Source organism: Rhincodon typus, chromosome 21 (assembly GCF_021869965.1).
Source record: "Rhincodon typus isolate 14 chromosome 21, sRhiTyp1.1, whole genome shotgun sequence".
NCBI classification, from domain to species: Eukaryota; Metazoa; Chordata; class Chondrichthyes; order Orectolobiformes; family Rhincodontidae; genus Rhincodon; species Rhincodon typus.
Genome location: NC_063352.1, coordinates 35,779,985 through 35,804,945, shown reverse-complemented (window position 1 = coordinate 35,804,945; position 24,961 = coordinate 35,779,985). Strand labels below are relative to the sequence as shown.

General features: G+C 40.2%; 1 protein-coding gene across 2 annotated transcripts in view; it reads right to left on the bottom strand.

Annotated features, from left to right (window-relative positions):
- Positions 1-23,607, bottom strand: part of xpo6 (exportin 6) — a 109,058-nt gene extending 85,451 nt beyond the window's left edge. For both annotated transcript variants that reach the window (XM_020528600.2, XM_048609561.1), the window contains exon 1: positions 23,394-23,607. In XM_020528600.2, the coding sequence (XP_020384189.2) occupies positions 23,394-23,396 (3 nt within the window). In that variant the 5' untranslated portion in view covers positions 23,397-23,607. The remainder of the gene's footprint in view (positions 1-23,393) is intronic.
- Positions 23,608-24,961: the final 1,354 nt, after the last annotated feature.

The following is a 24,961-nucleotide window of genomic DNA, read 5'->3' as shown; positions in this document are numbered from 1 at the left end:
TGAAGCTATGGAATTTGTGAAGTCTCTTCCAGTTAATTGTTTAATTCTCTATCTTCATTCATGCTGGATTTCTATCTTCATTCATGCTGGATTGCTATCTTTTACAACAGATATTAACTCAAAGGCCCATTTACTTGTCCGGGGGGACATGAAATTACTGTTTGAAACAGTTTGCCTGTGTCCTTCCCACACTGCTGCTTCAACCAACACCAAAACCATTTTCTGATCATTCTGAATTCCTATTAGTAAGGCCTTGCTATATGCGAAATGGCTGCTGCTTCTTCCTACAGAATGACATTAATTGTATTCCAGAAGTAATCTATTTACATGAAAGCAAGTGCCCAACAATCAAGGAGATTACAGGCCAGGAACTGTGGCATATAGTTTACCTCCTCACTCCTCTTATTCTGTCTATCACCTACAAGGCACAAGTTAGGAGTCGAATAAAATACTCCACATTTGTTAAGTGTGATTCCAACAGCATTCAAGGAATTTGATACTATCCAGAACAAAGCAACTGACTTGTTTGGCACCCTATCCACCAGCATAGTAAAAATATTCATACTGTCCACCTTCACCACATTTGATTTGTATATGTATTATTCCAGACAGGGTTGAAAGGAAAATTTAATTCTTTTTTCTCCTCTTCTATCCATAACCAAAATTGTTTTTAATTTTTGTTTTCCCTTTTGAAATAAGCTACGCTGCGTTCCTCCCAAATTCTATTTGTGAAGTACAAAATGTTAAATTATTTGCAAAAAACTAAGATTTGAACAGGAGTACAATTTATTCACGCATTCTAACCACGAGGTTGACTTGTGGTGACACGCAAATGCAGGGAAGAAAAAGAGGGACAATAGAGGTTTCAATTAAGAGCAAATATGCATAGCTTTGATCTATAAGGAAGTCACGCAACTTGTAAATCCAAACTGGGCCCAGGGAGATTCTTCTCCATAGGAACGTGGACACAATTGACTGAAGGCAACATCTTGCAGCAAAATTACTTTTCATGATAACTGAAGACATAGCAATAAGAAAAAGAGAGTGTGGTTTATTTTCAGTCGTAAGTTTTCTGTTGGAAAACTGGGTTTCAAAGAGGTTGAGACTTGGTGGTCTTAGCTCAGCATAGAGTCCTGTTGCAATGCAGCAGGTTATAGTTCCTTAGAAGATTGATGCTAATGATAACTAGATCCTTACCAGACAAGTTAGGGTTCATAAAATGTGCAATTAAAAGCTGTTTTCCCCCCACCAAAAGTCAGGAGCTTTGGTTATGTGCAGGGATCCATGACAATTTAGTTTCAACTTGGTTTCTAGATAACATACAGTTTCTCTCTCTGGCCAGGACTCTTGTTCTTCTGTACATGAAGAATCATGAACCATTATAGTCACTTCAGGCATAATGAATTTTAATAGTTCCCCTCTGTTTAGATCTGTTGGAAAGGTATCAAGCCCACTGGTCTGTGCATTTGTGGACTTCAAGGCCCACAGAATGCAAGGGCAAGACAGTTATAGGTGTGATTTCTGTCCTGACAATTGACTGGAATCCTTGCAGAAATTTGTCGATTTGCACGATGACCATTTTCTAATAAAGTTCATTTTAATCAAGTGTAGCTTTTAAACAGTTCACAATTCCTCATTTTGTGGACACATCATGATCAACAAGATGCATGGCGGCATGTTGCCAAGGCTCCTTCCACATCACCTTCCAAGTGTACAAACTGTATCATCTAAAAAGGACAAGGGACAGCAAGTACATCAGAGCATACCATTTGCAGCTTCCCCTCCAATATAATCATCATTTGGGCTTTACACTACATCACATCACTGGTCTCTCACTGACATTGAGGTAGAGAAATAAGGAGAAGTTTCCTCACTATAAGCATGATTCAAGGCAGCAAAACACTACCACTCGCTCAAAGACTTTAAGGGTGGACCGTAGATGTTAGCCCAGCCAGCAACACATCCAGTGAATTAACAACAATGGAAGTTCTTAATTCTTGACTGATGTATGGCGCTCAAGTCTCCAGATGTATGTGGGCATCTTTGCAAATCTGAAGCATCAAGATAAATCCATTCTTCATCTCATTATCCACTGATGGGTTACTGTGGACCTGCTGCTCATGAGGTAGATCCAATATCCATCCACCATCCACCATCCACCACGCACGCTCCCCCCCTCCCTCCCCTCAACCCCAGCCCAAGACAACACAGACCACAGTGCTTCACAGTACATAGCAGCGCTGTCTGCATTGAGTTATTTCAACTTGGGACTACCACAGCAGAGAAAGAGGTACGCAAGGACAGAACTCCAGACAGCATCTCCAATGTCTGCGAGTTTGCACCCAGTTTTTTTTGTGGTTAGAAGTCATTGGTACAATGCTGTTAAAGATAACCTATTTGCCTTCTAGATTCAAGAAAATTTCATAGGGCAGGACAAATATGTTTTTTTCAATTAAGTTTTTAATCTAGCTACAACAGGAGCGCTTGTGCACTCAAATATGAGTTTAACATGTCAGGACTATAATTACCTTCTCTTCCACCCAAAACCTGTTTAAAATACATTAGCTGCTAAACTATTGTCATTTTGACAATATTTACAATGTGTTGCTTATTTAAATTTCACAACTAGATGACCATATAATAGGGAAATGCATAATCTGGTTTCAGTCAAGCATCAAGGATGAAATAGCTAATCTAAGCAATAGAATGTGTGCAACATTGGGAGGAAAAAAATTAGTCTGCAGCTTTTAAAATTAGAATTAACATAGCCCTCAAGTACTTCTGCAGAGTTTTACACTTGCTTACAAAGATTTCCCGCCATGCTAATCCTGAAATGTATTCAAGTTGAGGCAAGTTTTACTTCAGGGTCAATAACTTTGATTTAGCAATGCAGTACTTTTGAAACTTAGCTGTGGACTTCTGAAAGCAGGAGTTATTTTGAATTTGGATTAAAAGAGAACTTGTGTTGTGATACTGGATTTGGAATTTGATGCCAATTAGATCTGTCTACTGCATTTCCAGACTGGAACTACCCGGCAATTGTTGCAATATCCATTTAAAGGCAATATGTTGCAAAATTCACAGAATACAGATCTTCAGCCTACTAGTGGATTTAAGCATTGTAAATGCAAATAGAAAAGAGGTTGTATTTTGATGTCAATCATTTGAAAGAAAACTAAAACTAGTAAGAAAGCAGCTTCATCATGACAACGGGCAAATATACTAGTCACGCAGAAATATCAAGAGGTGTCAGTTAATATCTTTGGATGTATGAATTGATATAAATAAATGGGGCTGTTGCTCACCACTATCATATTACAGGTAGCCCTGCTATGAGTGTTTCGTTAACACAAATTGGCTGTAATGTAATTGATGAATAGTGGATGCTGTACAGCAAACTCTGCTGTACAGGTATTGCGATTTTCAATAGCTATTTCCCTATAACGTGATGTTCTATAGCACGAGGTAGAATAAGAGAATTACCTGTACTCAGTTCCAAACAGGACAAAATGAGGCTTCATTGTGGTCAAAGATTCACTTGAGCAAAGCAAGGTACCACTCATCCCACAGCCCAGGCAGATTCAAGCAACCCAGTTTATCCCGTTCTCCCAATTACCCTGTAGCCTTAAATTTATTTTCAATTGCCTATGAATTTTCTTTTAAAATCATTGATCACTCCTTCTACCACTCTCGTAAGTAACAAGGTCCAGGTCACTATAACTCACTGTATTTTAAAGTGTTTCCCTACAACACTGCCTGCATCTCCTGCTCAAAACCTTAAACCTGCATCTCTTCATCTTTGCAACATGACCTAATGGAACTACTTTTCTTTGCGCACCTTATCCAACCTGGTCATAATATTTTATCTCAACCAAATCTCCCTTGTTCCAAAGGGAATCAGCTCAGCTTCAACTAAATCCTTGGTAAACATCTTCTGCATCCTCTGAAAGCATAACCACCAAAATTGGACAATACTCCAGTAGTGCCACAGCTATATAAAAACATTCAGCACAACTACCGCCATTGAACTCAATATGTTTGTTTAATGGGACCATAATTTTTATTTGACAACTTCATATCCTTGTCATCTCCCAACATTAACCCCCCTACTCTTCAGTTCACGCACAATTTGGAACTGCGACGTTAGGTGTATATTGCCTCTTCCAACACCACCTTCAAAATATATTACTTCACACTTCTATTAATATTCCACCAGTCACTTTAGGGGCAGCACAATGGCTCAGTTGTTAGCAGTACTGCTTCACAGGTCAGGGACCCAGGTTCGCTTCCACCCTCGGGTGACTGTGAAGTTTACACATTCTCCCAGTGTCTACGTGGGTTTCCTCTGGATGCTTCGGTTTCCTCCCACTGTCCAAAGTGCAGGTTAGGTGGATTGGCCATGCTAAATTGCCCACAGTACCTAGGGACGCGCAGGCTAAGTGGATTTTCCATGGGAAATGCAGGGTTACAAGGATGGGGTAGGGGGTTAGGATGCTCCAAGGGTCAGTGTGGACTCAATGAGCTGAATGGCCTGCTTTCACATTGTAGAGATTCTTCTAAAACTTGCATGCCCATTCTGTTAACCTATGCCTTGTTGCAGTCAATTAGAATCCTCACCACTGCACCCTCAGGTTATGTAACATTTATTTAAATAGAGTAAAATTTAAAAATCATTTACATACCAAAAAAACCTGTGATTCAGTTCTGAATTTTGAGCACCCCTGCCTTATCATCCTCCAGTCTGAATCATTTACTACCAAAACATTTTGCTGTTCTTAAGCCTTTTATTAAAGTTGACATTGACCTTTCTATTCACTAAGAGGTTTACATCGTACTTAGCCAAACACCTTAAAATCCATATACAATATATACTGGATTCCCGCCAAGCTTGTTACTTCAAAAATAAAACTAGTTAATCTTTTTATAAATTCATACTGATTCTCATTAATTAACTCTCCAGAGTGTTCCATGAATATAACCCAATTTCGTTTTTTTTTCTAAAGCCTTACAACGGATGGTAAACTAAAGCCTGCAGTTGGCTAGGGAGATCGAAGACATTCTATAATTTTAACTTCCTGCTTACCCTTTAACATTCTTTCAATTGCTTTGAGTAAGTAATGTTCCCAATACACAAGTAATACCTCTGCAAATTTCCCTGTGCATTCTCTCCTGTCTTCAATTCTAGCCTATGGCTCATCTTTCCCCCTCAAGGTTATCCTCTCATTCCAATAATGTGTACCTGATTAGGGAGCAGAGCAGTCACCAGTTCCCTTTTATCAGTCAAATGAAATCTTGATAACACATTGTCTTAACTTCTAAAAAAAAATGGCCAGTTGAATGAGATATTAGTGACTGCAGGCACTTTCAATCCAATACAAGTCAAAGTTAACATGTTTCAGGAACAGAACATATGAATGGGTCAAGAAAGGGTATTACAACTTAAGTGCCATAAAAAAATTGCAGAAACTATCACTATATCTACAAAATTGTAAAAAAAAAAATTGTCCTGAATGTTGACAAAATAAAAGTAAAATAAAGCCTCAGTAGACATAGCACGAACAGTCCTCTTCTCATCTCAAAACTTAAGTCAACTTTGTCTTTTCAATAGGCATTGGGTTTCGCCATTTTCAAAATTGCAATTGCCACATTTTATATGTAAACCAAATGTACTGTTCATTAAAAGTCCACACTTTTCAACTTAGTCTGATATGTTAAAAAGGTAAAGTTGCCACGTCCTATCGGATCACAGAGCTGCTCTCCCACTAAGGAGCTAACTGGTGCTGGTTTAACCCAAGGGTCACCACACCTTAGGAAAGGAGATTGGCTGAGAATCATTCATAGTAACCTTAGTCAGTGCAAGAACTGAACTCACTATCGGGACTTTGTATTGCAAACCAGCCATCCAGCCAACTGAGCTAACCTTCCTAAAGCTAGCATCCACAATTGGACACAATATCCAGATGGGCCAGAATACTGATTCTATATAGGTTTAACATATCATCCTGCCTTTTGAATTCTCTTTATAAATTCTAGTATCCCATACGCTATAGTAACTTTGCCAAACTCTCGTTACTTTCAGAAATTCTCTCAAATAACCCTAGTCTCTGTTAAGCACCTCAGATTTCTTCACATTGAAAGGTGAAGGCCTGTCATTTGACAACACACCACACAACCACGAACCCACACCATACTGAACTACAGTCGGACTGTTTCGACATTCTAGCAATCATAGTGCACAGAGGGGACGTGTCATCTGCCACTTGATAACCATGCAGTTCATTTTCGCGGACGATACGAAGAAGGTGGGTCGCGTTGTGGACAGTGCGGAGGGCTGTTCTAGGTTACAAAGGGATATTGATAGGATGCAGAGCTGGGCTGAGAAGTGGCAGATGGAGTTTAACCTTGAAAATTGGGAGGTGATTCATTTTGAAAGGACAAACTTGAAAGCAGAATACAGGGTTAACGGAAAGATTCTTGGCAGTGTGGAGCAGCAGAGGGATCTTGGGGTTCATGTCCACAGTTCCCTGAAAGCTGCCACCCAGGTGGATAGAGTTGTTAAGGCGGCGTATGGTGTGTTAGCTTTCATTAATAGAGGGATTGAGTTCAAGAGCCGTGAAGTTATGCTCCAGCTATACAAAAGCCTGGTTTGGCCACACCTGGAGTATTGTGTCCAGTTCTGGTCACCTCATTACAGGAAAGATGTGAAAGCGTTGGAAAAGGCGCAGAGGAGATTTACCGGGATGTTGCCTGGAATGGAGGGAAGGTCTTACGAGGAAAGGTTGAGAGCACTAGGGCTTTTCTCTTAGAACAAAGAATGAGAGGTGACTTGATAGAGGTGTGCAAAATCAGAGGTACAGATAGAGTGGACAGCCAGAGACTTTTTCCTAGGGTGGAGGTAGCTATTACGAGGGGGCATAGTTTTAAAGCGAGTAGAGGTAGATACAGGGGAGACAGAGATAGGTTCTTTACTCAGAGTGGTAGGGGCATGAAATGCATTGCCGGAGAGAGTAGTGGAGTCTGCCTCATTAGGGGCATTTAAGCAGCTATTAGGTAGGTATATGGATGATAGTACAAGGTAGGGGTGGAGGTTAGATAGACCTTAGGATTGGGTAAAAGTTCGGCACAACATCATGGGCTGAAGGGCCTGACGTGTTCTATGTTCTTTGTTCATTTGCTATAGGACAAACAAAATCAGTCTTTTAAAGCATTTTGTTAATTCACTGTGTAAAATAAAACAATGAATTATGGGTAATATAACACTACTAGATCTCCTGCAAGGGACTATAAGGCATGGAAACTGAATTACATGTTCACTATTACACTGGGACAAGAGTAATGCTTTCTGATTCCCCTCAATTTCAAGCATAATACAACCTAATATCTAATACTTTATTTTCACATGGTGTCTTATTGTTGAGTGATCACTGATAATGAGTGAGATCAGCTGCCAAGCATGATAAATGTGGAGTGCAAAAGAGGAGAGCCTGGCCAAACCAGTCAAGAATGGGCCTACAGAAAAAAAAGGAGACAAGGGTAAACTGTAACAAGATGGGAAAAGAGGGGTACAGATCAGCGCAGGGAAAAGCAGCACAAGGGATCAGTGACACCAGAAGCTGGATACGAACTTTAATGAAAGGTTCCCTACTTCAAAAATCAAAACCACATGCAGATTTCTACATTCCAAGAAGTGCTTTGCAAACATAATTTGAATTTTAAAGTGCAGTTGATGCCTCCCTTGTCCCAACCAGCTACTCCTTCTCACAAAACCCTGCCACCTTTCTACATTGCACCATCTTCAAAAATCTCTCATGCAGTTTGAGGTTTCTTGATATGCTGAGGGTTGCATATTAGTTTCTTGATTTGATGTTTATAGCAATTAATCACATTCAAAACAGGCTACTAGCTGTAATCAATGTCCATGACCATTAGGTTTAAGCAAATTTCATGCAACCAGGCACAACATATTCAAACTTGATGAAAAGGTGTCATCAACTCCCAAAGCAAGGTACACGCAGTTTTGTTTGTCTTGACATAAATGCATACAAAAATAATCGAAACAGGCAGTAGAGATTTAAAAACAAAACAATATTCGTTACTTTCTGATCCAATGCACTCCACTCCCACAAACAAAGTTTCCAGAAAGAACACAACTCTAAAACCTTAAGGTACCTGCAAATAAGTGGCAAAGGGAAAAAAATCCCTGTCCATTACCTAGAAAGGTAGAAAAGAAGGGGGAGTAGGCCACTCAGCCCTTCAAGCCTGACCAACCAATATGGTCATGATTGACCATGCAGTTCAGAACCCTGCTCCAGCTTTCTCCTCAAACGGATTCCTTTAGCCCCAAGAATTATAATCTAACTCCCTCTTGAAGAGGCTCAGTTATAGCCTCAACAGCTTTTTACAGCAGAGAATTCCACAGGTTCAGCACATTCCGGGTGAAGAACGTTCTCATCTCAGTCCTAAATGTCCTTCCCTGTATCCTTGGGCTGACTCCTGGCTCTGGATTCCCTCGACATCAGCAACATCTTTCTTGTGTTTAACAAGTCTAATCTTTTTAGAACTAGAAGTTTGAGGTCCCCAGTGAATAAATCCCAAACAGTCCAGAGTGTCTTTGTGTGTCAGTCCAAAAATCTGTCTGGTAAACCTTTACTGCACGCCCTCCGTAGCCAGAATTTTTTTTCTTCATAAAGGAAACCAAACTGCACAGTACACCATGCATAGTCACAACAAGGCCCTGTACAATTACAGGAAGACAACACTGCTCTTTGTACTCTAAATCCTTTCACTATGAAGGTCAACATTCCATTTGTCTTCTTGACCACTTGCATGCTTACTTTCTACAGCTGATGTACAAGCGCATCCAGGTTTTGCTACACCTCCCCTTTCCCAATTTACTGGCATTCAAATAATCTGCTTTCCTGTTTTTGATACCAATTTGATATCATTTATCTACATTATACTTTATCTGCGTTTGCCCAATTTACCCAAATTACAAAAGCATCTCTGCATTTTCCTCAGTTCTTTCCCAGTTTCATCTCATCTACAAACTTGAAGATATTACATTTGGGTCCCTTAACTATTGATATTGTGAACAGGTGGGCTCCAAGCACTGGTTCCTGCAGTATCCAGCAGTCACTAACTGCCACTTGGAAAAAGACCCATTTATTCCTATTGTTTCCTGACTGACAATCAATTCCCAATCATGTTAGTACACTGTCCCCAATCTCATGGGCTTTAATTTTACACGCTAACATCTTATGTGGCACTTTATCAAAAGCCTTCTGAAAGTCCACAGGCTCCCCTTTATCAATACTAGCAGTCACAACCTTGAGAAATTCCAGTAGATTTGTCAAGCACGACTGCTTTCTGTAAATCCTTGGGTCATAAGTAATTATCTAACAGTGGACTCCTGAGTAGCCTCATGGAGTGAACATCAGCTTCTGCAAGCCAACTGCAGGATCACATGATGAAACAATAGACTTCGAGACAATGTAGCTCTGACTGGGCATGGTCCCAAAGCAAAAATTGCCTCATTTTCCAAGAAATACATAATGTTACAGTACAGAAACACATCAGCCTCAAACAGGATGCAATGGCTAATCTTCGCACAACGTGCATTCTAATTCATTTACCCACAATGCTCCCATATCCTTTAATTTGCTTTTCCTTCATCTTGCAGTCTCATTCAAATTTAATGCAACAGCTGAAGAGATAAATAGAAAAACAAACAAACTCATCACGATGTCCCAAATTGACACTATTGAGAGGCAAAGGTTGAAGTGCAGTGGGGCAAAAACTTTGCTTTACTGAGCTCCAAATTAGATTGACTCATACCTTTTGATTAGTCAAAACAGAAGTAAGCATCAGCATTTATTTGTATTTTGAATTTTATTAGCTGTGCCACATGTTTACAAAATGAATTCCACCAATTTCACTAAAACAAACATGTCGACATTTCTTTTCTATTCAAATGAGGAACATTATATCAAAAGCCAAATGGATTTAGGAATGCTGCTTGGCATTAGAAGTGATCATGCTTGCAATGCAGTTAACAACTTTTGCAACTCGAAATTTATTCTCCAAATCCCAGCAAAGCTTAAATCCTTTCAGGATTTGGACAAGTAGCAGCAATATAGCTCTAGGAGAACAAAAAGTTGTAAAACATGAGGCTAAAGGGATAATTAAAGATGGGAGGAAACTTTAAGAATGAATAAAAGAGGTCTGTATTACATAAAGGAACAGACTGAAATCATGTGCTAGTAGGTACCAGACAGATAGATTGAAACATGGTTGTAGCAGTAGACTACGGAAAAGCAAACAGGGCAGGTTGTAACATTTAAAAATTGTAAAGTATCAAGTGTGTATGGATGATAGCTGCAGCTAAATAAAAGGGACAGCATTATACCAATTTGGAATCCACGTGGGTTCAGATAAAAATCTCCTCAGGGTGGATTTCTAGGCCCAACCATCTTCAACTGCTTTATTAAGTGACCTTCCCTCTATAACACAAGGGACAATTTTTGATGACTGCAGTGTTCAGCACCATTTACGATTCCTCAGATACTGAAGCAGTCCATATCCAAGAGTAGCAAGACCACAACAATATCCAGGCTTGGTCTGAAAAGTGCCAAGTAACATTTGCGCCACAAAAGTGCCGGGCAATGACCATCTCCAAGAGGAGAGAATCTAACCATCCCATGGTGTCATCATTGAATCCCCCACTATCAACATGGAGAGTCATTGTTGACCAGAAACTGAACTGAATTCACCATATAAAACAGAGTGGCTACAAGAGCAGGTCAAAAGCTAGGAATCTTGAACAAGTAACTCACCTGCTGATTCCCCAGAGTCACTTCACCTACAAGGTGAAAGTCAGGAGTGTGATGGAATACTCCCCACTTCCCCAATGAGTGCATCTCAAATAACACAAGCAGCGTGACAACAACCAGGGCATTTCAGCCTGCTTGACTGGCACCACATCCACAAACATCCACTCCCTCCACCACCAATGGTCAGGAACAAAAGTTGACCAATGCTCTTCAGATAGCATCTTCCAAGCCACAACCACTTCCCATCTAGCAGGACAAGGGCAGCAGACACATACAAACATAACCAACTGCAAGTTCCACTCCAAGACACTCATCCTGACTTGGAAATATATTGTGCCATTTCTACACTGTCATTAGGCCAAGATCCTGGAACACCCTCCTCAACAGTATTGTTGGTGTACCTACACCATATGGACTACAGTGGTTCAAGGCAACAGCTCAATTACAGCCTTCTGAATGGCAACTAGGAATGAGCAATAAATCTTGGTGCAGCCAGTGATACCCACATCCTATTGTGAATTAAAAATTTAAAAACAAACAAGATTCACAACATTAAATGGGCACAGTCGCCAAACCATCTTATCGCTTAAGATGTGAGAAATGAAATATGCAGCATTCCTTTCTCTTTAACTCCTTAATAATTAGGAGGGCTTCTGGTTATAAATGATAAAAGCAGTGGGATACTACAATGTGAGCAAGACTTCTTTCCGATCTACGTAGACAGGGCTAGATTCACTATTTGATTTAGTAATGCAGAATAAATCTCAGCTGAAGAAAAGTTAGAGCTTTGAAGCATCTAGTTAATAGTCAACAGTAGGTAGTCATTGTTCTCTTTGGCCTTAACTTTGCATTTCCAAGAAATCATATATTGAAGCCTCTTCAATCCAGAAATGTCCAAGTAGTTCATATTCCAGTTCCTCCTAATCCATAAACACATCTTAGTAACAGAGGCCACTTATAATTTGGAAGATGCAAGTCTACATGTGGTGACGGTAAAATGGATCTTGAAATACAAATAAACTAGTCATTAAAAAAAAGTCACAGGTTAGCAAGGCCATTAAAGCAAACCTAGCACGAGCACTTTATTTCTAGTGGGTTGAATAGAATAGCAAAGTTATGCTAAACCTGTATGAACGCTTGGCATTTCAACTATTGACTGCAATTCTAGTCACTAGATTATATATAAAGGATACAGGCATTTAAGATTCAAAAACATTTACAAGGATGGTATCAGAAAAAGAGGAAATGCGTCAGAAAAGGAGCAGTGGGCTGGTTAAACAATAAAGAGGGTGACCAGATGGGAATCATTAAAATTAAGAAAGGTATTACGAGCATGACAACAACATTTGTTCTGGTGGGGAACAGCATAGTTAAACATAACTATCTCAGAAATCTAATAGTAATCATAAATTCAGAAGAAACTTCTTCATCCAAGAAGTGAGAATGAGAACTTGCTTGTATAGAGGTTGACACTATGAACACTAGACAAGCACACGAGTTGGGGAAGAGAGGGTTACAAAGATAGATTTTCTATTAGGAACAGTGGGTTCAGGCCCAGTTGGAACTTAAATATTGGCATGGACTGATAATCACCAAAACAGCCTATTTGGCCCAATGTAACTTTTGTAGATAAGTGATCCAAGCCTGGGGAGCAGAGCTAAAAATTTAGTTGGGTGCAGCAAGGATATCTAGAGAAACATTAATGTGTCAGGATTGCACACATCGTGGATGCATTAATATCGTTTGGATTCACTTGTAATACTGCTCCCTGCAACACCCAAAAAAACTGCCTACAGTCACCAATGCAAAAAGTGTAACATCTTCAGAAACAGAGGCAGAAATCTACAAAGAGTCAAATTTGAAGGAATCAAAAGGTCACCAAAACATCAAATGGCACTCTTCAAAACACAATGGCTTAGGCAACTGGAAGCTGAACCAGGTGTAGCTTGCAATTCCATAGACTTGTGGCGCAGTGGTAGTGTCCATATCTTTGAGTTAGGGGACCCAGGTTCAGGCCCCACTTGCTCCAGAAGTGGAAGAACATTATTGAACAGGCTGATTAGGAAAGTATTTGCAAGCAGTTACCCGACTAAGCGTAACAGTGGAATTTTCAAGCAATATCAAAAAGAACATTTGAGATGTCTAATTTTTAAGGATATTCTAATTTACAAGATGAAAGTTACAAATAAATTGAGCCAGACAATAATGCTTTCCCTTCCAGCAGGACTTGGGATGCAAGTTATTGTGATTCATTACTTTCATGAGAAAGTGAAACATTTGCTCAATGACAACATCTACATCATACCAAAATAATAAACCATCCCAAGGCACTTCACAAAAGGATTATAAAATCATCTGACATCAATCCACAAAAGAGATTAAATCAGATGACCAAAAGCCTGGTCAAAGAGGTAGACTTTAAGGAGTATCATAAAGAAAAGTGCTATATAGAGGTAGAAAAGTGTAGGGAGGCTATCTCAGCACTTAAAGCCTAGATAACTATGTCTTGGCAACCAATGGTGGATTGATCAAAATCAGCAACGCTTAAAGACCAGAACCAGACGACTGCAAATATTTTGAAGAGATGGGAGTTCGGGAGGGGTAAAGCTGTGGAAGGAATTGAAAAGGAGAATTTTAAAAATCAAGGCACGCTCATTGTACTTTGGAACTCCTTATTCTAAATATTCTTGTTGCATATTTGAGTATTCTCATTACTAAAGTAATACACAGGCTTGCTTACATTGCTGAAGAAAATTTTAAAAGGTTAATTCACAGGACGTGGTCACAGGCAAGGCCAGGATTTATTGCCCATCCTAAATTAACTTACGCAAAATTATAGTGCTGCCTTCTTGAACGCAGGTGCGATTTAGAGGGCAGTTAAGAGTGAATTGCATTGCTCTGCATCAGTAGCCACTTATGCCAGATTTACTTCAAGGAACATTACTGGATGGATTTTTATGACAACCTGGTAGTTTCACGATCACCATTACCATTCCAGATTCTGGAGACTAGGTTTTTATTCTGGATTTATTTTAAATTAATTGAATTTAAACACACCCACTGCAGTATAATTTGAAGTCTCCAGATTATTAGCCCAGGCTTCTGGATGATTAGACCAGTAACATTACCACTATGCCATCACACTGGCTCAATGCAGGTTCTTCCGAGTCTTCAGGTTATGATGTACGTTACACTGGAACTCAGTTTAAGCCTTAAACAAATTGATCACAGTAAAGGAATTAAAACAGCAAAAACATTAACATTCATGGCAGTTACATTTTACTAACATCTGCTGTGGTCACAAAGTTCATGACTCTACACTGTTTTTAAAGCCTTTTGTAGTATCTGAAGTAAGAGATTTCAGTATTGTTACTTTTTTCATGCTTTTGTTTACCACAGGCAGAAATTAAACATTTAAAGCTCAAAACTCCAGACTCATTTTTCTTTCACTTTTAGACAGCTTGATCCTCTAACAGTTTTGCCACTAACTGAATCTGGGTTAAAAACATAATTAACATTTATTTGGCGACATATAAAAACATAGGCCCTTTTCTTCACGGGTTTCTCTACTGAACAGCTATTGATGCGCAGTTATAGCTGCAATGCATTTCATTTCACCACACCACAGTAATTCTAGTGATCAAAAGTTCAGTTGAGCATTTAAGAAACTGCCTCAATGAAGGCAATCTTTCCAAAGACCACAAATTGCAGCAATACATGGCTGCTTTATTCCAGAGTCAGTAGAAATGGTGGAGTTAATATTGAATACAGTTTTGCAAAATTTTTTTCAATTATGTCCAGTTCAGACTGTTACTGTAGTTGGTAGTATGGTTGCATGGCATTTAAAAACTAGTTCTTTGAACTGCTTGAGCCCTACAATGACACTTCTTGGTCAGGCATATCAACATGGGATTATCTGCCTCTTTTAGAAAGGAATCACAAACAAATTGCCACTCTGCACCCCACCACAGTAAACTGAAATAAAAGATGTGAAAACACAAGTGAAACCACCCTAAAATACCTTGAAACAAACACCCAACCAGTTTACTTCAAGTACAGTCTAATTCCACCTTTAGCAAATGCTTAGAACTAAACCAAAAGGCAGGCCAGAAACAAAATGCTGGAGAAACTCAGCAGGTCTGGCAGCATCTGTGCTGAGAGAAACAGAGTTAACCTTTTCAGTCCAGTATTACTCTTCTTCAGGATAGTTTCAGATTATTTCAGATTCCTTGCATCCACAGTATTTTGCTTTTATAAAAAGGCAGGCCTGAGTTCTTAATTTATTTGTGCATGGAACACACCAATAGAGACAAAACAGAAACCAGATAAAGGTCCAGTTCCAACAGCTAGTGAATCAGGCAAGCAAGCAGCTGATTATGCTCAGATGATAGCTGTAAGAACAAAACTATAAATCGTGGTGAGATAGGAGCAATCGGCCACAAAGTCACAGAATGAATAATTGTCAAGTATGTGAATCTAGGTCAACATTCAAAAGTAACGACATAGAAGCAGTCAGTACAAATTGTATACTCCTGCACAACATTGAAATCATAACTACCTGTAGTTGATGCACTGCAGTTAAAAAAAAACGATCTCCACATTAATCGACACAATCTGATCGTATTATCAGAGTTGGTAAGGCAAATCAAAACTCATTTTCCATTAGGTTTACCATTAATTAAACCAGAAAACAGTTTGAAACATGGGAGGAGAGATCCCTATCAATTGGGAAGGAGGAAGGGCAAAACTTAAATTACAAGAGGTGCGAGGAAACTACAGCCTTCTTTTTGAAGTAGGAACAACCTTCAAACCTGTTTTAGGGATCTAGTGAAAATGAGAACATATTCAAAATAGTATGGTTTGATAATAGCTAGGAAAGTCACATTTGTAAAACAGGTTCCATTTTTCCAAGACTAAAAACTTCTCTGTGACAGGAAAATGATAAGAGGTATAAAATCATGGATTAGGCTGAAAAGTTAAGAAAATTCATTTAAAATAAGTTGGGAAAAGGCAAATAATTCAAAGACATAGACAGAAAACTGAACAGTTAAGTTACAAGTTAGAGACCATAAGACTAGGAGCAGAATTAGGCCATTTGGCCCATTGTCTCTGCTCAGCATTCGACTGTGGCTAATATGTTTCTCAACCCCATTCTACTGCCTTCCTCTTATAACCCTTGATTCCTTACTAATACAGGACCTGTTTTAAATACACTCAACAACTAGCCTCTACAGCTTTCTGCGGCAATGAGTCCCACAGAATCACCACTCTGGCTGAAGAAATTCTTCATCTCAGTTGAGAAGAGTCAACACTTCACTGAGACCGTGCCCTTGGGTCCTGGTCTCTCCTACAAGTAGAAACATCTATCCGGGCCTCTCAGTATCCTGTAAGTTTCAACGAGATCCCCCTTCAACCTTCTGAATTCGATCAAGTACAGATCCAGAATCCTCAACTACAACTCAAATGATAAATCCTTTTTCCCAGGATCATTCTTGTAAACTTCCTCTGGACCCCAACACCAGCACATCCTCCTTTGATACAGGACCCAAACTGCTCTCACTATTCCAAATGCAGTCTGACCAGCGCGTTAAAGTCTTAGTAGTAGCTTGCTGCTCTTGTATTCTAGTCCTCTTGAAATGAATACTACCGTTGCAGTTGCCTTCCTAACTACCAACTGAACCTGCATGTTAACCTTAGGAGTTCTAGTTCAGGATTCTCTCAAGTCCCTTCTGCTTCAGATTTCCAAAGCGCTTCCCCATTCAGAAAATAGTCTATGCCTCAACTCTTCTACCAAAGCACATAACCTTCTACTTTCCTACATTATATTCCATCTATTACTGTAATGCCCACTATCCTAGCCTGTCCAAGTCCTACAGTAGCCTCCCCACCTCCTCAACATTATTTGGTCCCTCCATCTATTTTTGTATCATCTGCAAAATTAGCAACAATGCCTTCAGTTCCTTCGTCCAGATCATTAATGCATAACTGGAACAGTTGTAGTCCCAACACTGACCCCTGCAGAATTTCACTAGTCACTGGCTGCCATCCTGAAAAAGACCTTTATCCTTGCTCTCTGCTTTCCGCCAGGTAGCCAATCCTCTACCCAGACTAGTACCTGGCTCCTAACACCATGGGCTCTTACCGTATTTATCAGCCTCCCGAGCAGCTCTTTATCAAAAGGCCTTCTAGAAATCCAAATAGACTACTTCCACTGGCTCTCCTTTGTCCGATATGCTCATTAGCTCTTTAGAATTTTAATACATTTGACAGCACGACCTCCCCATGATGAAGCTGTGCCGATTCAGCCCTATTTTACCATGCACTTCCAAGTACTCTGCAATCTCATCCTTAATAAGGGACTACCCTAACCCTATGTCATCACATTGAAAAGTAAGGCATTATTAGGGGCACAGAACATGGTTTCAGGCAAAGATCATGTCTTGTCAATTTGCTGAAGTTCTTTACACAGTTTACCAGGAGATTGGATGAAGACTGCCTATAAGCACATGAAAAATGCCATATTTGGACAACCTTTTCAGAAGTTCAGGGACTTGGTTGCAAACTCTCAGGCATTGTTGAGAGTCATAATGGAAGTAGCTCTGCTCAGGAAAATGTTACCAACCGAGTGCTGCAGGCAAGTGTTGGTGGACATAATGTGAAGTGTACATCACAATGTGCTGTTGATATACAGTATGGGAGGGGACGAATGAAAGAGATACTACCTTGGTAGTGGTGGGTGGGAACCTGCAGTGTTAAAAGGAAGTTCTGTAAAAATTACTTCATGGGACATGTACACCCCTGGCAATTGTTGCCATCCCTAATTGTTCTGGGGAGCAGTTAAGAGCCAACCACATTGTTGAGAGTCTGGAATTACCTATAGGTCATAGCAAGTAAGGATGGCAGATTTCCTTCTTGAAAAGGAACCAGATGGTCACATGATCACCATTAGACTCACTTTTAACTCAAGGTTTAAGGTGAGAGGGGAAAGATTTAAAAGGGACCTAAAGGACAACATTTTCACAGAGGGTGGTGAGTGTATGCAATGAGCTGCGAGCGGAAGTGGTGCAGGCTGGTAAAATCACAACATTTAAAAGGCATCTGGATGGGTTGAGGGGGATTTGGCCAAATGGGATTAGATTTATTTAGGATATCTGGTCGGCATGGACAAGTTGGACTGAAGGGTCTGTTCCCATGCTGTACAGCTCTATGGCTATTTCAGATTTCACTATTTCACAATGGGATTCAAACCCATGTCCTCAGAACAGTTCTGAAGAGCAGTCAAAACGTTAACTGTTTCTCTGTCTACAGATACTACTAGACCTGCTCGGTTACGCCAGCATTGCGTCGGTTTCAGATTTCCAGCATCCAGTGTCTCAGGATACATAATAGGCCATTTAGGGCCGAGATGATAAGAAATATCTTCACTTAGATGGCAGCAAATTGGTGGAATTATCTACCATAGAAGACTGTGGACATGAAGTAACTGAGTGTATTTAAGAAAGCAGTAGATAGAGTTATAGAAGCTAAAGGGGTCAAGAGGTATGGAGAGAGCGAGAGAGTATGGCACTGAAAGAGGATCAACATTTATACTGAATGGCAGAATGGGCTCAATAGGCCAAATGGCCTACTCAATTTCTTATGTTTCTGTGATACTTTAATGGCATCAGATCAACTTCCTTTCTAAAAAAAGTGTGGTAGAACAGCATTTTCTGTTATCAAAATTTGTGAATGAGTATTTTCTTTTGTCCCTCAGCATTTCCACACTTGACATTGTTATGGTATGGTTCATTGGCATAGTATTTACTTGGTGATTGAACATGGAAGAGGCACAAGTTGATATTGAAGGTATAAAGGAAACTGGGTGGTAAGGTTAGGCCTGGAACGATCCCGTAGAGGCTAGGATTAGATAAGCACATATCTCATGAAGGTTGTAGTGCTAGAAGACATTGCAGATGTGCACGTGTGCATGTTTGAGACACAAAAGGCCATGGAAACAAAAATCAATTTTAAAATCAAGACATGGTTTGAGCAGGAACCAATATGAATCAAAGTGCATGGGTGATAAGGCAACAGAACACAAATTAGAGTTTTGGAAGACCTTACATTTAAAATGTAGAATGCAGGACACCAACCAGGATTGTTACTTATACATCTGACTTTTTCAAAAGATATAAACTGGTTACACCAGATGAGCTACAATAGTCTTGGGACCAGGATTTAAATCCCACCATGGCAGTTGCTGGAATTTGAATTCAATAAAAATCTGGAATTAAGCATCTAACGACGACCATGAAACCAGTGTTGATTGCCTGAAACACTCATCTAGTTCACTAACATCCTTTAGGGAAGGGAACTACCATACCTACCTGGTTTTTCCAGGCAATTGCTGAACTTAGGATGGGAGGGTTGCTAGAGAACAGGACAAAAAACAATGGCTTGTCTCCCCAATACTTAACTGGAAGAAACGTCTGCACATCCAGCATTACAAGTTCGATAGCAGCCTGAACATTTAACAGCAGGGAAGTCCAAAGACATGATGACAAACTAGAGCCCGGACAATTACCTAAATGTGAAACCTAACACATCTTTCACACGATGTCACCAAGGTGCATACTATAGATGATAAACAGGAGGGGACAAAGGCTAGATCCATAGGAAACACCAGAGACAACTGAAAGGAAGCAGGTAAAACCACTAGAAATCCTACTATGGCTACAATTATAGAAAACAGATAAGAATAGGACCAGTTGATTGTAGTCCAAGCCAGTTTGTTAACAGTAGAAAGCTAATGAAAGGAGGATGGTATGGTCAATTGTTAAAGATTGTGGACATGATTTGAGGGGTGGGTGGAGTGCTGCTGTGAGGTGGTAAGTGGATTAGTGGCAATAGGATCCAGGTAACAGGATGAGAGTCTCATAGATAAGCTAATTTCAAATGAGGCACAAGGCTAATTAGGAGACCAGCTACAGAAAGATGCAAGTTCAGGACTAGGGCGGGGGGGGGCAACTTTCAATAGTAGGCTTGCAGAAGGAGGGTCACAACAGCAACATTTAATCAATGGTCTTGGTGCTGGTAACAAAGATCATGGTATCAAACAATGATTCAAGAGGTGAGGAAGACGGGAGAGTGGTTTAAAACAAACAGTTAGCTTTACAGAAAGTAAATATTGCAGGTTAGCTTTGCATTTCTGGATTATCTTGAAGTACCAGAAGTTTTAAGTAAGAGTTATTGAATGCTCTAACGTTCTTGATGAGCCGAATGGCCTCTATCTGCACAGCAGGGAGTCTATGATTCTATAGACCACATCAGGAGTAGCATGTGCAGTTTTGATCTCCTTACCCAAGGAAATATATACTTTCCGCGAAGAGAATGCAACAAACATTCACTTTACTAATTGCTAGGTCGAAGGGATTCTGCCAATGTGGAATGATCAAATAGACAGGGTCTTTATTCTGAAGTTTAAATGAATGAGACAACCTCATGCAAGCAAGCAAAATTCTACAGAGTAGACACAGCATAAATCTTTCCCCTGCCTGGGGGTGATCTTTGGGTGTACCTACACAAAACGGCTGCAGCAGTTCAAGGAGGCAGTTCACTAGAACCATCTTGTAGTCTAATGGGGATAGCAAATAAATTCTGGCTCAGCGAGTGGAAGCCCACACTCTATGAATAAATGGAGTGCAAGTTATTTAGGACTGAAACGAAGAGGAATTTTTCAGTCAGAAGGTGGTGAATCTTCAAAATTCTCTGATCCAGGGGGCAGTGGCGGCTCAGTTGAGTACATTCAAGACAGATTTATAGATTTCTACATATTAAAAACATCAAGGTATACAGGAGTGGCGCAGGAAAATGGTTTCAAAGTTGAGATCATTCACGATCTCAAACAACTAAATGGCCTACTCCTTATGGTTTTATGAATTTTTTTTTATTTGAAATACATGCAGATTAGGGAGAACGAGATGACATTTTACTGAGATTTGAGAATGAAAAAAAGTCTCTTTTTCCCCTCTCGCAACTGGATCAGCCACCAGAGGTCTTTGTTTTCAAAACAGCAAAATATTAAACAGAAAATGAGAAAACTATTTCCATGCAGAAGTTGGGACGTAGAACATAAAGTGATAGGAAACTGATCCACCTAGTTACAGAAGTGAGTTGAACAGGCACACAAGGTGAAGCAAAGATGCGTTATTGACCTTGCGCTGATCTTAGGGGAAAAAAAGCAGTTGCAAATGACAGGCCAGAGTTTTCAGAGCAAGCTTTGCCCAGTGGCAGATTGTTGATTTTTTTTTCCCCCACTTAGGTTCCAGTTGTGGAAGCCTGAAGTCATCAGCATACCAGCAACTGACTGGCTATCAAGCTGTTCAGAGATGTTATTACACACCTCTGGAGGTAGGACTTGAACCCAAGCCTCCTGACCCAGGAGGCAGGGACATCACCATAGCACACAGGAGACCTATACCTTCTGTCTCTATTGCTCACACATACTGTCCAATGCTCCAAAGGTCTGAACAGGTTGATAGCTCGAGGCAAAAGGTCTCCAGACTGTAAGACAGCATCACACTCTCCCTTGAAAATGAAGTAACCAAGAACTAAAAGACACCTAGCTATTCTCTCCCACCATTTGCTCCAGTGACTTGAGAAACTGAATAATTAGTTGTTAGCCATTCAGTCTCTTCAAAGAACTAAAGGAACTGCACACGTAAGGAGGCCAGATTACAACAACCTGGAAGAAACAAAAGGTACACCCCTGAAGTCCACAGACTGGTGCTATTGAACCATGTTTCTCCAATTTTCTTTCTCCACCCATCATATCCATGCTTGTATGTTTCTGTGCACACATGCTTAAGAGGTTAGACTTTCAGTTAGTAGGGTTGTGTCGATTCATGTTTTTACTTGCCTGTGATTAAAATTGATTAAAGTGGTTCTTGTCAAATACAGAAACTGGGTCAGGGCTCTGTTAACCCAAGTTCAGACAGGAAAGTTGGGGCTGTTGAGTTAGTTGATTAAATCTTTAAGTTTGTGACTACCGAATGTAGTTGGGCTTAATGTCAGCACACTTTCCCCATGTGGGTTTATGACAAAAGTTATGAGCAAAGGAACTAGATTAGATGCCAGAATTATTTCCTTCCAAAAGGATTATCGACCTTTGTATTGGCTGCCAGATTGTGTAATGATGCAGGTTTGTTGCAAAAAGGGAGCTAGACAGGCTGATATCGGAAGCTGATATCATTCTGCACACAAAAGGGCAAGATTCTTGGTCAGCACAGTCTACATTTAGTTTTAAAATGGCTCAGTTGGGAAAGAATACCTCAAGTATTTTCCTCCAGAACATTTCTTTAAAATAAGTTTTGGCCGCCTCCCAGAATACTATATTCCCTTTGGTAAGTGGGGACAACAGAGTGCTTTATTATGATATCAGCCATAATCAGTGGACTAGCTGATCTCGTGTGCAAAAAAAGCATAAGTGGGTTCAGGAGATGATGACATACATTTTTGCATAAAATGCTGATCGACTACTCTGGCAAATGTGACAGATTAGGGACAAATCAAATCATTTTATGGACATATGCAGTGCTTCTGCTCCATTTTCAAGCTACATATACATTTTACAGAATCTAGTCAGAGAAATCACTTCACTTTTTGCAATCTATAACATCTTCCATTTAAGACTTAAAACCAGATTATTATCCATTATAGCAGCCTTTGGATGAAACAATTGTTTTCTAGCAAATCCATCTTGTTATTTGATAATAAAACAGATTCCTGAAATGCATCTGTGCCTATGTACAAGTCACAGGAGCAATGTCAGCTGGTTCCATAGCATATTATGTTAACTTTTTGCAGAGTACCACAATCTTGAGCAATGTATTATTCTAAGGCAGGACTTCCCAAAGAAAGGATCTGAATAGAATAACACATTAAAGGCAGCGATGACTACCATGGAACTTTTGGTTCTGATCGGTGTATCCCTGCTTTCAGTTCTCAAGCCTCAAAATGGAGTCTCAGCAAATAAACGTTTGGGCAATACTGTTCTAAAGGCTACCCTCAGGAATGCTACAGTGAATTGAGAAGTGAGCAGGATCATGGGAGAACCTTTTTAATTGTTAGGCAGGGCACTGACACATTAGCAACCAAGAGTGATAATAAAAGTAGCAACCATTACCTGATTACAGAACAGATTTAAGGAGTTGAACGCCCTCTTCCCTTCCTAATGTTTTCAGCATCCAATCAAATCTGTGGACAGTGGCACAACAAATACCACAACACCTTCCCGAAGGATGTCAGCAGAAGAACTCATTCTACTTGATGTATGGAAGGTATGATAACAATGCCTCCCCACCGCATTTCCTTGATGAAAAACATGATAATTGGTTGCCACTGCCTTGGAAAAAGGAAGGGAGCTAGCCCCATATTGCAGAGCGGCTTGCTACAGAGAAGGAAGACGTTTCCATAGAAGGCCCACAAAAGGAGAGCAGCCTTGGCGTTTCTTCTGGCAATATCAAGTCCAGTGGAGTAAGCAGGGTACAAGAGACAGAACGAGGCTGAAAGCAGCCGCATACTCACCATAGTTGAAATACGATCTCTTCCCTGTCCGGCTCATACTCCGAGTATCCAGCACAACCCCTTTAACCCAGTGAGGACGAATGTTGAGCCGCTATCCGTCGCTGCGTCTCTCGGTTCTTCGGGCCTAGTCATCAGGCCTTTCCCGCGACATTTCCGCCCCCAGCCCCGGATCCGGTTCCGCCCAGGCGGGAGCGGGCCGGCTCAGACCGGATTGTGCCAGATCCCAATGTGCATGTCCATTGGATGGCTGCAAATCTGTATTATGATTGGTCAATTCGGTTGAAAGGTAAGTTTCGATAGGCCGCTGTGGAAAAGGGCGGTGACTATCTTTTGATTGGTTGGTAGCTCCTGGTCACGTGACCACAGTGTAACCTGCCCGTGCAGCGCTTGCTATTTGACACTGTTGTAATAATTTAGTTTATTTAAGTTACAGATAAAAATCTCTCCTGAAACTGTCTTATAAAATCCATTTTCATTGTTGCATCTTTAAGCCCACGTTTTTTAAAAAATGTTACATAGGTTACATAGAAGACGTTTATTGCAATACTTTTGAAGAAGTGATTATATAAAGTAGCCATAGACCCACTGTTTCAATGGAGAGAGACAACTGGTGATGGTTTAACCAGAGGGGAGAGGTTAAGAAAGTGGGACCTTCATGATGACCTCAGCAAAAACAGGACTGGAACCACACTTGGCTTCATTCTGCAGTGCTAACCAAGTCTCCAGCCAACTGTGCTAAGATGCCTGTAGATGTTATTTATGAGGAAATCCTGAAGGCAATTTTCCAGGCCTAAAGAATAGCTCAGTATAGGGATGAGTAGAAATCTGAAGAAAAGAATTATCAAAATTGTGATTTGGAGCATTGTTGTATAGGGCTGAAACATAGACAATGAGAAAGCAGAGATCTAAAATTTATAAAGTTGTGAAAGGTTCCACCGAAGGATGAAATAGTTTGATTGGACAGAACGTGAGCAATGAAGAAGTTCTTAGGATGGTGGATGAAGAAAGATTATTGTTCAATATTTTCAAGAAAAAACAATAAAGTTCTTTGGGTTTTTGTGCATCCCTAACTGCTCTTGATGTAACTTTCTCAAACTGCTGCAGTCCATTGGTGCAGATACATCATCAATACTGTTAAGAGAGCATTTCTAGGATTTTGCTTAGAATTTTGTGTGGCTTTCAGTGGAACTTTCCGGTGGTGATATGTATTTGTTTGTCTTGGTGGTAAAGGCTTGGAGGTGTTGTAGCTTGGTGAATTGTTGCAGGAAAAAGACAATGTAGTCGAGGAGAATACTGAGATACAGTCTATTAGACTAGACGGGATTGAGGTTCATAAGGAGGAGGTGTTAGCAATTCTGGAAGGTGTGAAAATAGATAATTCCCCTGGGCCGGATGGGATTTATCCTAGGATTCTCTGGGAAGCTAGAGAGGAGATTGCAGAGCCTTTGGCTTTGATCTTTATGTCGTCATTGTCTTCAGGAATAGTGCCAGAAGACTGGAGACTAGCAAATGTTGTCCCCTTGTTCAAGAAGGGGAGTAGAGACAACCCTGGTAATTATAGACCAGTG